Here is a 13904-nt window from a genome sequence, read left to right on the forward strand (position 1 = left end):
CCTGAGAACACCTGAAAATCAGTCACCATGAAACCACACAGATGATAGAACTTCTGTCACGCTCAGATACCCTAAGTCACTGCAGCCCTGTGAGCATTAAGTCTGGCTTTTCCCAGAATCAACAGCCCAACTTTACTCCCTGTGCTTACTCACTGGTGAATCAGAACAAGAACTCTTACCCCCATGTACATTTCTGCCCAATGTTGGGACTTAGGTCATGTAGGGCCTGAATGCCCAGTGATTTTGTGCCTTGAATGTGCTGGGGTAATAAAGGCCATTTGAGCTTTTCAGTACCATATGCTGCAGACTGCTGATTCTCAGGATTACATTAGAACAATAGGGAAGCGATAATGTATACTGTTAATTTGAAGTTTTCTTATTTGATATTTTCTTGTTTTTGATGAAAGATTTTAGCACATTAATGAGAAGTGAGCCACTATATTGGGCCTCAGCTGTAGTCAGTGAAGAAAATGTATTAAAAAAAAATGAGTTTTTCCTTGTTTCTGGTGTGTGTGTGTGTGTGTGTGTGTATACATGTACTATTAGCTTGACATACAGTTTTTGAAATCCCTTTTACCTATGTGAGTTAATAAAGTGAAAATGAGATTTGGGTTACATATGTCTAAGGATGTTATTTTTAAGGGCTTCAGCTCTGAACTTGAAAGGCCCAGCCCCACACCTGGGCTGCAATGTGACCTTGATGTTGCTGGCACTTTTAAAGCGTTGGTTTAGTCTCTTGTTCAAGAATTGATATAATCAGGGCTACCTCGGGCATTACTTCATGAGAGTAGGAGGAATAGTACTTGAACACATGATAAGTTAATGTGAGGAGTTATAGCATATAGTGATATCATGAAGATACATGGCTTTGCTTTTTTTTTTAAAAAAAATGGAATTTTAAGACATCTTTATTTTGAAACTAGGATCCAGATTCAAGGACATGGCATCATTATGTATACCAGCCCAAATATCTGGACCAGCAAAAGTCAGAAGAACTTGACAGAGAAAAGAAATTAAAAGAGGACAGTCCAAGGAAGACTCCTAACAAAGAAAGTGGTGTGTCCAGCCTTCCCGTGTCCTTAACAAGCATCAAGGAGGAACCCAAAGAGGGCAAGCGTCCTGATTCTCAATCAGTGGATGAAAGCAAACTGAAAAATGATGATCGAAAGACTCCCGTGAACTGGAAGGATTCTCGGGGGACAAGAGTGGCTGTGTCTTCTCCCATGAGTCAGCATCAGTCGTACATACAGTACTTGCATGCTTATCCTTATCCACAGATGTATGATCCCAGCCATCCTGCATACCGGGCTGTCTCTCCTGTCCTAATGCACAGTTATCCTGGTACGTGTTGTGGGTTCTAACTACACTGGAGGGAAGAGGCTCTGTTCAAATATTAGCTATTAACAACTGAAGATAAATTAGACGCTTCAAGAATGACATTTGTTTTGCTTGTTTTTAATGTTACTTAGTTCCAAAGATGAAAGTGATTTAATGTGAGATTTTTATTGTATTTTTTTATGAAATGTCAAGAGTCCTCCAGCTCTAGCTTCTGTAGCTTCTGATGGTTTGCTGTAGACGTTAGACTGACAGATACTTTATTGCCTATGAAAATATTCTAAGCACTTACTGTCATAATCATTACAGTTACTATTTCTTTCACTTAAGCAGACACATAAATGGATGAAGTGGCTGTAAGCTCAATTCTGTTTATAACCTCCGTTCATCAGGGTGAATTAACCAGAGAGGAAAATCAGAGAACCTACATACAGTTTAACAATGACGTAGCCCATTCTTAATGTAACCCCTTATTTTCAGATGTCTGACTCATATCCCAAATTCATGTAATCCAAATGATTTTTGTTTTTAAGATGTAGCCTGTAAGTTGATATGACATTTGTTGTTTATCTACAGGGGCCTATCTCTCTCCAGGATTTCATTATCCTGTTTATGGGAAGATGTCGGGGAGAGAAGAGACAGAGAAAGTCAATACCAGTCCCAGCATCAACACAAAAGCAACCAGTGAATCCAAAGCTCTGGACCTGCTCCAGCAGCATGCCAACCAATACCGCAGCAAGTCTCCTGCCGTAAGCCTCCTTTTGTTGATAGTTAAAAGGACTGTGTTTGGGGGAAGAAAAGGGGACAAGCTACGGAGCGGTCTTGAAATATAAATGGTTTGGGAATCCAGCTGGGATTTCTGGATGCTGTTTTATCTCAACACATAAAGAATGGCGTACTGAAAATTAAGATGCAGTCACATCAGATTAGAAAAGTATCATTAAGCCTGTGTGGGAGTGGTGAGCTTTTCTGATACAAAATATGCTTGCCCAGGAAGAGGCATGTTAGGGAAATTAAAATTTATAGGAAATGATTTTTGGTGCAAAATGTGGTTGATGAAACATTAGGAAATTAAGTTCCAGAAGACTCTTTTGTACCATTCTGGTAACTAAATGGTCCAGAGGCCACAAACTGCTGATTTTGGGGGAAATGGTTTTCTTTTTTTTTAAAAAAAGCATGGATTGGTTTTTATTTTATGTGTGAGTGCTTTGCCTGCATGCGTGTAAGTGCACCCATGTCGAGCAAGAGAGAGCGTTGGCTCCCATGGAACTGGATTTAAGGATGGTTGTGAGCTACCTTGTGAGTGCTGACTGGAAAATGAACCCGGGTCCTTTGCAAGAGCAGCCTGTCCTCTGAGCCATCTGCTGAGCCATCTCTCCAGCCCCTAAAATTGTTTTCTTGAGTCTGAGACTATAGCTTAGTGGTAGCGCACTTGGCTAGCACGTGCTAGGATTCCATCCTTAGCACTGCAATAAAAACCAAAAATACCAAAGATGTTTTCCTTTTAAGGCAATAGCAAGTGCAGTCCAAGCTTCCATGGCAGCAGTTAATGAATGAAATAGCCCCGTACAGACAGTGCATCCAGCTCCTCATGCTTAGAAACATGTATAGCAATAAAGCTGACCAGCCTGCATCACTTATCTCTGTGTAGCTGACCTCAGTAGAGACTTGCGTTTTCAGATCCTTTTGTTGGCCCTGGTTATTCATATGGTCCACGCTGATGGCCAGAAGCTCATCTGGAATGCTGCTGAGGGTACATGGTATGCAAAAACCATTAACGTTATTCAGACGCAAATTTGACTCCTATGTAGTGTGGGGCTCACACGCAAGCTTGAGTCACTCCTGGAGTGACGGCTACATCAGCTGCTTTTTGGGCTTGACTTATTGGCATGTCCCTCTCACTCCACTGAAGTCCTGCAGATATGTCTTTGCGGAAAAAAGCTGTCCCAGCAAAAATGGCAACTGCTAGTCCTAGACTCTTTTTTTAAAAAAAGACTAAAACTATAAAAGAGAAAGACTAAAGAAAAGATGAAAAGATGTGATTGTTCTTGGTTAGAAAAGAGAAGGATTAAGTGATAAAAATACAGTGTCTACAATATTAATAAGGCTACTAGACATTGCACAGAGAAAGGATTCATGAGTCTTTTTCAGATTCCTCCTTCTAGTACACAGATTTTGTTCTAAGTGACGAGTGCTTTAAGAAAGGGTAGTTAGTTCTAAAAGGTAGAGATGTATTTGATGGGGCTGGAGAGATGGCTCAGTGGTTAAGAGCACTGGCTGCTCTTCCGAAGAACATTGATTTAAATTCCCGGCAATTACATGACAGCTAACAACCGTCCCTAACTCCAGTTCCAGAGGGATCCAACACCCTCTTCTGGCCTCTGTGGCCTGTGCACAATACGGATGCACTTACATACCTATAGGCAAAACACTCATACATATAACATAAAAATAAATCAATCAAAAAAATTTAAACATGGAAATGTATTTGAAAAACACAATCCTTAACTGTCTCTGCTGTGCAGAAGAGTTGGACTTCCCGATGACTGCTAAGATACCGGGTGTGCATGCGATGGGTCCCAGTACTTCTTGGGAATGCCAAATCTGCAGGTGCTCCAGTTCCTCTAAGAAAGTAATGTACAAGGCATTTGCCTAAATCTACACACACTTGGCCTTTTACTTTCAGCTGTGTCTGGATTATCTACAATGTCTAGTACAAAGCAAACATGATAGAAAAATTGTTGCACTGTACCCTCTAGGGAGCAATGAGGCGAAAAACAAGTCTATATATTTTTAGTATGCCAATATTCTTTGTAACATTTTTTATTCAAAGCTGGCTAAATCACAGATGTGGAATCCCCAGATAGGGTGTGCACTTGGAAAGAGAAGTGTAAAATGATTAAATTATAATATCTTTGGGGGCTGGAGAGATGGCTCAGCAGTTAAGAGCACTGACTGTTCTTGCAGAAGACCCGGATTTGAATCCCAGCACCTACATGGCAGCTAACAACTGTCCATAACTCCAGTTCCAGGGGATCCTAAAGCCTCTTCTGTCCTCTGCAGGCATTGCACGACATGGGTGCACTTACCTACATGCAGGCAATACATGCATACACATAACATAAAAATAATAAAATAAAATAAATATAATATAATATTTTCAATGTAAAAGGGTGCTGTATATTAACTTGTGAATTAAGGTGTGTATTTTTATAGGAACACAGTGAATACAGAATTTTGTTTTTAAGTTATAAATTAAGTTCCTTCCACGAAATAGAAAGTATAATTGGAAAATTTGTCTTAAAAAAACTCTCAAAGACACCCTTATTTTTCAATCCATGTATAAAGACTATTTCTGGGGGTTGGGAAGTTGTCTCAGTGGTTAAGAGCACCAGCTGCTCTTGCAGAGGATCCGGGTTAGATCCCCGGAAACCACACGCAGCTAACAACCATGCATAACTCCAGTTCCAGGGGAATTCAATGCCCTCTTCTGGGTGCACTTACATATATACAGGCAATATACTCATACACATAAAATAAAAATAATACAATTTTTTAAAAAATTATTCCTGGAAGACACCAAGTAGATTCTAAACAGGAATTGTGAATGAATTTTGAGAAGAATTTTAGGAAACGTATCAGTGCAGGATTTGAAATAGTTAAGTATCTACTTTTTGGTCATGAACACAGTATCACCCAGAAGGGAGAAAGGTGATTTGGAATTCTTGATGGTTATGTTTTGGAACATTAAGGGAGAAAACTTTTCTTTTCTCTTTAGCCTGTGGAGAAGGGTTCCACGGAGCGGGAACGGGAGGCCGAGCGGGACCGGGATCGCCACTCCCCCTTCAGCCAGCGGCACCTGCACACACACCACCACACCCACGTTGGCATGGGTTACCCTCTCATCCCTGGTCAATATGACCCTTTTCAAGGTCAGCAGCTTCTTCCCAGTGGACTGTGCTCTTTTCCTTTCTGCTTCGCTATGACTGCCTGTCACTGTTCTGAAGTAAAATGATTGAACTTTGTATAACATTAGCTCTGGGGAAGATTTTTAACATTCATTTCCTAGTATTTCCTAATGACACATCTAAGACTGCTCCCACATCTTTGTATTCTATTGAGACGTACAGTGGCTACCTCTTAATAACTGTCACTGGTTGATGTTATCGGAGGCTTACTATTATCTCACAGACTGAGGGTGGTGGCCAATGTCTGGGGTTCAGAATGTAGCAGTCAGACGATCAGATAGCTACTTCAGGGAAAGGGAGAGATGGTAGGTGTTTCTGTGAAATCATTTGCCCTGATAGCTCCAGCCCTTTGAAGTTGCTCCTTTTCCCTGCGCAAGTAACAACAGGAGTCTGATCAGGTCTAACATTTTAGAACCTAATTGAAGGGCACTTCGCAGCCCCTCACTGATATGAGGCTTTCACCAAAGATGCGGGGAGAGAGAGACAGAGAAGGAGACAGAAAGAGACCTTTGTAAACTGCCATAGAATTGACATCCATTCATGGTGTACTAGGTAAGCATATCTTATCTGTCCCCTCATAAGGGGTGGATGAAAGCACAGCCTTTACCAACAGATCCACTTGACTTGGACTTTGCTCTTTGTCAGGCCCTGGATTTCAACAAAATGTCACAGATTTTAATGTCAGAAATGTATATCACCCCAAGCCTGGAGATTGGAGCTGGAGCCCTGGAAGCCAGCTGTGCTAGTGAGGGCTTTCTTACTAGCTTATATGAGGCTTCCTTCTGTCTTCAAAGGGCAGGGCAGGGCAGGGCAGGGCAGCAAGCATTCTGGGGTCTGTTCTTACAGGAGCATTAAGCCTGTCAGCTCAAGATGAGGTCCTTATGACTTCACTCTACTTTAATGACCTCTGCATAGGCTCTGTGTCCAAATATAGTCAAACTGGGAATTAATTCTCAACATGGGAACTTTGGGGGAGGGGACGCAATTCAGCCCATAGCAATGGCCAAATCTCCTTGCAGCCTGTTGTGTGAATATAAAGCAAGAGAGTGTCCATAGATGCTTCCTAATGCAGGAAGTGATGCACAGTGTAATGCTATCAGGCTTCTTTATTCACTTCTGGTTACTTGAGTTAAAAGAGAGCCTATATATTCTCCCAGGCCATAGAGTGTGGGGAGAACATGGAAGAGAAGCGGGTTTTGTTTCTAATGCATTACAGATGCGGGAGAGTATGTGTGAGCAGAACAAATATCTTGTCATTTTTATATATGGTTGTATAATGTCTTAAATTATCTCTAGGATAAGAAAACATGTCCAAATAAAGAACATGGAAGGAAAGATTAATCTTGCCTGTTTGCTTTGTTTTTCCTGGGACCTATTTCGTTTCTCCTTTCTGTCCCCTCCCCCGCCCCCACCCCCACCCCGTATAGATATGGCACAGGAAAGTCTGAGTCTGGTCTTGAACTCCACCTCCAGAATTACTGGCATGCATTACCATGCAAAGGTTCCCAGAGCTATTGTCTGTGGGATTTTTTAAAAAATATGTTCTCTATTAAGCACATCAGCTCCTTCTGAAAGTGTACCATTCTCTGACTCCATTGTCTTATAGATTAAGACTGTTTTTAGTTTGGTTTAAACTTAGAAAAGTGCAGGTTTTTCTGAATTTGACTGATTTATTCCGTGTACTTTCTCAGACGCATCCAGCTTAAATCACTGGGAAAAATGTCAAAGTGATAAAAGCCGTAAAAGTGTTCTAATCAAATAGCATGTTGCTTCTATAATTCACTGTGAGTTCTGGTTCCTGTTGGTAGTTGGTACCTATCATTTCTCTTGAGCTTCCTGTTCAGGAATGCATGCAAACCACTTAGCCCCATGCAGAGCCAGAGAGATAGAATACTATATCCTCAGAATAGCTATTAAGAAAACCAGCAAGTATTCAATAAAGGGATAGATACTGGCCAGCCCAAGTGCTCTGTAATCTGTCTTTCCTGCAAGAAATACTTCGCATGAGTATTTAGGAAGGGACAGATTGCTGCTGCTGGTTCTGTGCCTTTTACTACTGGGCCTGTATCTATTCCAGTTTTCCCAATGTCATGGAAACCCTGCTGTTTTCCACCCCTTAGGCTTGACCTCTGCTGCCCTCGTTGCCTCTCAGCAGGTGGCTGCCCAGGCATCTGCATCAGGAATGTTTCCTGCCCAGAGAAGGTAAATACCCCCTATTCTTGGAACTGGTTTTCTAGAAAGAAATGTGCTAATGGTTGCAAGGAAGTGAATATAGACTTTGCAGGTGAAAAACCTGAATTCTTCTGTTCCATATCACATGCCTCATGTGGGACTCAGATTTCATGAGCCTCATTCTATAAATGCAATGTAGATCAGTAAGAAATTGATTGATTTTTAGAAGGGTTGAAATTTCCTTAGATTAAGCAAAGGTAATCCCTGTAGCGCTGATGAAATATCCATGGGGCTAGGGTGTGGCTCGGTGGTGTGTAGCACTTGTCCAGTATGTGCAAGGCCCTAGATTCTAGCCTTAGCACCGCAGAAATACAAAAATAAACTTGCCAGGAAACTACTCTCTTTGTTTTATTATACTTAGAAGTAAAATTGTAAGTGGAGGAATTTATTATCATAATGCTGAAAGTAAATGTTTGTTCTGTAGTATTTTAAATTATCCCTCAAGTTGTTCTAAGAAGGAAAACAATTCAAAAAGATTACCAATATAAAATTAACATTTTTCTCAAAATGTATTTCATTATTTTGTATTTCTTCACTGTCTTGGAAATTCCACAAGTGAATTGGAACTAACTAAAGTGAGCCTTTCCGTCTTGGTATTTTCACATTGTTGTGTCAAATGCTGACAGAATCTATCTGAACTAAAATGCGTTCTTCTTTTGCAGAGAATGACAGGATGGGAAGTGCCCAGTGTCATGTGATGGGATCACATGGGGAAGCGCTTTATATAGACATCAGTTCCATGGTGTTAATTTGAAATGCCTTAATGGCAGGCAAAAACCAGTCATTTCATTTTTGTAAATTACAGATTTTATCAAAGAGTAACAAATGTTGCTGTAATTAAACTTCTGTTTTATATATATATACGTATACATATCTGTATATATACATATATATTATATATATATATATTCTTTACTTTTTGTATCAGTAACCAGGCTCGCACACACAGGGTCTGCTGCCAAGTTGCAAACCACTCAGTAAAGGAAATAAAAAAATATGTATTTGTCATGTTAAAAAGTGTTAGCCACAACAGGCTTACTTTCTTTTCCTTTTCCTTTAAAACTGTAAATAAATAATGTTCCGTATCAGTGTGCCTGAACTTGCATATCCTTCATCTATCTCCCATAAGCCCCTCAGAAAGGCCAGCTGTGATGACGACACTTGGTACAATTTAGATGTCTAATTGGTGGCTCCTGTTAAAGATGCATCAGTGTAAATGTTCCTGTAGTCACTGTTTGTACTTGTTTATTGTGGAAATAAATACTTTTGGAAGGCATGGGGTTGCCAGAACCACAGAAACCGTGTTGTATATATAATGTAGAGATTAAAATGGGGGAATAATGAGCATCTGTGAATAATGAGGTGTCATTTCTTGATAATCTTGAATGGCAAATAACCCAATAGCCTGCATACCAGAGACATCTGTGATTGTTCTATTACTTGAATAGTCCTGCAATCCTTTAATTTTTTTTTAAATGTTTACAATTATCCAGTTTTAGACGAAGACTTCAACGCAATTGCCTGGTTACTTGTTTTATGCTGTAATCTAGTTTATTTTATGTAAAATGTATATTGAATGCTTTCCTTTTTTATACTTGCCTTAAATAATTTGGCAATCAGAATTAAAAAGGTTTTTTTTTTTTTTTAAACAATGGCTTCTCGTGTGTCTGATGTTATTTTCTAGTTGATTGGTGGAGATTCTAACCTTCAAAGAAGGATTTCTTAATATAAGAAAAATAAAACAAGAATATACGCATGCTTTCTCACGGGATTCACAGGTCTAAAAACCAAGCACTGTATTTAATTCTGTGACCATGTATATAATACATGGTGCTTACTCCAAACGTGGAAGCGTAGCACTACACATTGGTAGACAGTGCTGTCTGTGGTGGCTGGAATGCTTTTTCAAACCTTTAAATCTGGTAACATGTGGACAGTAGTTCAAACATGTAAAAAGTCAGCTAGCTGTCAGCAGAGTGATATATGAGAATATTTTATGACAAGTTTCTGCTGCTCCTCCCTTCCCTCCTGCTTCCTCCTCTCTCCCCTCCTCCCTTCTTTCCATTGATTGAGCCACCTACTCCATCCTGGGCACTGTCTAAGGAACTGATATATTGCCATGAACAAAGCAGACAGAAATCCCTATCCTCACAGAGCTTGCATTTTTGAGTAGGTGGAGCAAACATAAAGTATACATGCAGAGAATGTCAGGTTGGTTGATAAATGTTATGGAAAAGTGAAGGGTGGGAGAGGCTGTACTGAGTGTGGGGGTTTGCTCTGCCACCTAGAGCAGACTGGGAGCATGTCCCTAAATTGATGAGAAGAGAGCTCACGCCAGTATCTGCGGGAGAAACGGCACTGGAGAGAAATGTCATGCAGATGTCCTCCAGTGGGAGGTTGCTGGATTGTTCTTTCTGGATTGTTCTTTCTTCTGGTGCTAGGGATCAAGCCAGGGCTCTCTACATGCCAAGCAAGAGCTCTGACACTGAGCTCCATCCCCATCCTCTGAACCAGTTGCTCATTTCAATTGTTAGTTTTTATGACTTTCCTATAATTACCAATGACAATTCGATTATTTGATGTATTAAAAAGTATTTTAAATTGACAGAATTTGTCTGGGTATAGCTGGTCAGCTTGACTATTGCTTTATAAACAGCTTTTTGCCATTGAAAAGCTTCTTCCTCTTCTCTTGAACAGCTTCCCAGAGTCCTATTTGCTTATTGCTTCACAGTCCTAATAGTTCAGGAGGAGGTGGTGGTTTTCCACTTAGTTTCAATTTATTCTTCTTTAGACTTCCATCCACATTGGCATCAATGAAACTGTTAATATGTGTTGTGTCCCCCCCCACCCCAAGATTACGTAGTTTTCATCATTTTTTCAGGTTATCAGGTTTTTTTTTTTTTAGTTCCTTGAAGATGTAATGTCATTGTCTTATGTATCATCTTTCCTCTCCTGTTGGAGGCTGGGGATACTGTGGATTCCTGAGGATTGCCTCTCTCTTAGTATACTATTTATTTTTAAAATCATACGCATGGAAGTCAGTCTTCCCTTTCAGTTGTATAATCCTGGGTGCTCATTAGTACGTATCAGGCTTTAAATTGCTTCTTATTAGGTGGCCAAATAGGTAGGATTATAAATAGGTGCATTAGATCATGCTTAACTCTGCTTCGGTGCCACACAGGACTGCTGACAAATCCGGAGAGATTCGTGACCAAAATTGCAATGTTATTTGAATAGTTGTCTTCCCCCTAGATTTTTCCTGGAACATTATTCATGACTGATTTACATTAATCATGAAAGGTTTTGTTTCTTGCCCTTACTGTTACCATGATGTCTTTGCTCAGGACAACATGAATTGCCAAAGACCAGAGTTTGTTTGTGTTGCCTGTGCCATTTCTCTGGCTAAGTATATAGTCTGCACCGAATGGTAAATTAAAGATTCCCAAAAGACAAGCATACTTGACTCCATTATTGTTACTATGATGAATCTGCCATTAATACACTTTTAATTGTTTTACTTTTATAGACATAAAATCAGTCCCCTTAGTGACTAATAATAGGGTTTATTGATTTTACTAAACATTATTCATTCCAGGCCTGTTCACATCATCTTGGCCTCAGCATATGCAAAAGGCCTGCAGTGCTGGCACAGTGCAAATTAACTTCATGGAGAAATGAGAATGAAGCGTTGTTTACAGCTGCGGTCCCATTGAACACCTAATATTAAAAAGAAGGCCATAGGCTCCATATAGAACCGTTTATTTCTAGATTAGATTCTCAGATGGCTTTTTCATGGAAACTTGCCATTGATGCTCAGCCCAGGTCATTAACACATACAGAGTGAAAAGGCTGGTCTTTTCCATTCACACTGGCTCTAACCCTGACTTAGTGTGGTTTCAGCCCAAGGCTGTGTGAATAACAGGAGTGAATAGAACTGATTGATACAGGATAAAACAGCAGTTCAATAATTACTGGTCAGCTCAGTCCCTCTCTGACTCCAAAAAAGAAACAAGACAGGCAAAGCCATTTATGATTGTTTCTGTCACTAACCACAGTCATCCATGCCCTCTTCTGCAGTCCGAGTCAGAAATACTGTTTATTTTCAGTTAGCTTCAGGAGAGAAAACAAAGCCAAGCCCCTAGTTGGGCTATTAGCAGGGCTTCAGCCGTGGACTCTCTTTACTTCTCTACACAAATCGCTTTTTTTTTTACAAATCACTTTTTAAAGCAGGAGATGTCTCTCAGTCTCAGTACTGCTGACATTTTAGACCAGATAGTTCTTTGTTTGTGAAAGCAGTCTGTGTGCTGTGGGATGTTTCCCATGGCTTCTGTCCCAGAAAGCACAGCAGCAACCACCCCCACAAGCTATGACAACCTTCAGCACAGGAAGCTTAGAATTTCTGCTCAGCTCCTGCTGCACAGGAGGCTCCTGGGCACTCTTGTACTTTGTTGCTTTAGATTAGGAAACTGTGCTGGGGATATTGGGCTTGCTGCACAGTCATAAAGACCTGAGCTTGAATTCCAGAATCTACATAAAGCCGAGGAGATAGTGCATATCTGTGATCCCAGCAAGAAGGAAAGAAGAGGCAGGAGACTCTCCAAGAGCCACCCAGCTTGGTATACATAGTTACAAACAACAAAAAGACCCTGTCTCAAGGTGGAAGGAGAGGACCAATACCCAAAGTTGTCCTCTGAGCTCCACATATGCTCTGTGTCACGTGCATGCCCACACTCACATACCTGCACATACAAATATAACACACACACACACACACAAAATCATTGATGACTCTTGGTAACTACAAGAAATTATGAGGCACATCATTTCACTAAGATGAATAAAGCTGTCAAGTCTCCAGCTTGCTTTGATTTTTTAAGAGTCTTACTCTACAGGCCAGACTGTACCAACAGACGTGGGCCAGGTTTTTTGTTTTATTTGTTATGTGCACATGCAAACATGCTTCAGTGCAGGTATAGGGATTAGAGGAGGCTTTGCAGGAGAGTCGTTTCTGTCCTGCTAGCATGTAGGTCCCATATTGGACTCAGGACATCAGGCTTGGCAGGAGGCATCGCTACCCGCTAAGCCATCTCTTTGACCCTGGTCTGATCTTTTATATAGCAATTAGTACTGTTTTTTATAAGTTGAAAATTAATTCAATTTAAAAATCATATCTGGGGACTGAGTTCAGTTTCCAGCCCATGAGTTTGTAATATCATTTTGTACAGGTCCTCCAGTGTATTGTCTCCTAGAATAAAGGCCAATATATTGGAAAACCTGGAAAATGGATGTTACTGGAATTGAATCTGAATTTCCATCCTATAGGGAGAGAGATAGTCACTTTGTGTTTAAGAAATAAAAGTTTTGAGGGGATGGAGAGATGGCTCAGTGGTTAAGAGCACTGACTGTTCTTGCAGAAGACCCAGGTTCAAATCCCAGCACCCACATGGCAGCTAACAACTGTTGGAACTCCAGTTCCAGGGGATCTGACAGCCTCTTCTGTCCTCTGCAGGCATTGCGCGACATGGGTGTACTCACTTATATGCAGGCATAATGCTCATACACATAAAACAAAAATAATAAATAAAATATTAAAAAAATAAAAGCTTTGAAAGATTTTCTGTGTATATTTTATCTCCCGTATATACTTGCAAATAACATGCAAGTATCTGAGATATGGAGACCATAAGGTCTTGGGACCATGCTGAACACAAGTCATGGATAGAGCCCACACTTCTGCAGGTCAGGATCTGCAGAAGGAGAGTCAATAAATGATTCTGATTCCCTCACTTTTCTGCAGCCTGATGCTGACCACCTGTGGTGAAGCATTTTCCACATGGAATGGCAGGTCATGAGGTGGCACAAAACTCCTCCCCTGAGTCTGAAGCAGACAGGGCTGTCAGTGCAGCACTTGCTGACCAGATGGGTGTGAGTGAGACCTTAACACAGCCCTCTAGTCAGCCCCTGGGACAGGACTGAACTTGACATTCAGAATGAAGCCTTCCTTCCTCTGTAAGAAACTGAGTTCTCGAAGAACAGAATCATGTCTTCACCACAGTATAGCTTTCAAAGGCATCACACTCCCCTACTCTGCAAGTCAGAAGACTTGTTGAGCTTTTCAAGGCAATCATTCTTTTAGTCAGAAAAGTAAGGGAATCAGAATCATTGTTTATTGACTCTCCTTTTCTACTGGCTGATGGAATGTTCTTTTTTTCCCCTTACACATCCTGCTCTATTCCTCTACTTCTGAAAAAAAATTATTTCATTTATTAGTGTGAACATGTGTAGATGTGTGTGTGTGTGTGTGTGTGTGTGTGTGTGTGTGTGTGTGTGTGTGTGTCTGTGTGTGTGTGTGTCTGTGTCTGTGTCTGT

The 13904-nt window shown here is 40.6% G+C and overlaps 1 protein-coding gene across 5 annotated transcripts in view; it reads left to right on the forward strand.

The window, feature by feature from the left end:
• Znf608 (zinc finger protein 608) overlaps window positions 1–9189 on the forward strand; it is a 112223-nt gene extending 103034 nt beyond the window's left edge. For 3 of the 5 annotated variants that reach the window (XM_017799550.2, XM_008838720.3, XM_008838718.3), the window contains 5 exons: window positions 924–1341; window positions 1912–2084; window positions 5114–5267; window positions 7424–7505; window positions 8198–9181. In XM_017799550.2, coding sequence (XP_017655039.1) covers window positions 924–1341; window positions 1912–2084; window positions 5114–5267; window positions 7424–7505; window positions 8198–8204 — 834 coding nt within the window. In that variant the 3' untranslated portion in view covers window positions 8205–9181. Of the gene's footprint in view, window positions 1–923; window positions 1342–1911; window positions 2085–5113; window positions 5268–7423; window positions 7510–8197 lie in introns of those variants that run through there. The other 2 variants (XM_017799551.2, XM_029566230.1) reach the window with 2 other exon arrangements.
• Window positions 9190–13904: the final 4715 nt, after the last annotated feature.

The sequence above is a fragment of the Nannospalax galili genome, unplaced genomic scaffold (genome assembly GCF_000622305.1).
Source record: "Nannospalax galili isolate Female #2095 unplaced genomic scaffold, S.galili_v1.0 scaffold38, whole genome shotgun sequence".
In the NCBI taxonomy this organism is placed as follows: Eukaryota; Metazoa; Chordata; class Mammalia; order Rodentia; family Spalacidae; genus Nannospalax; species Nannospalax galili.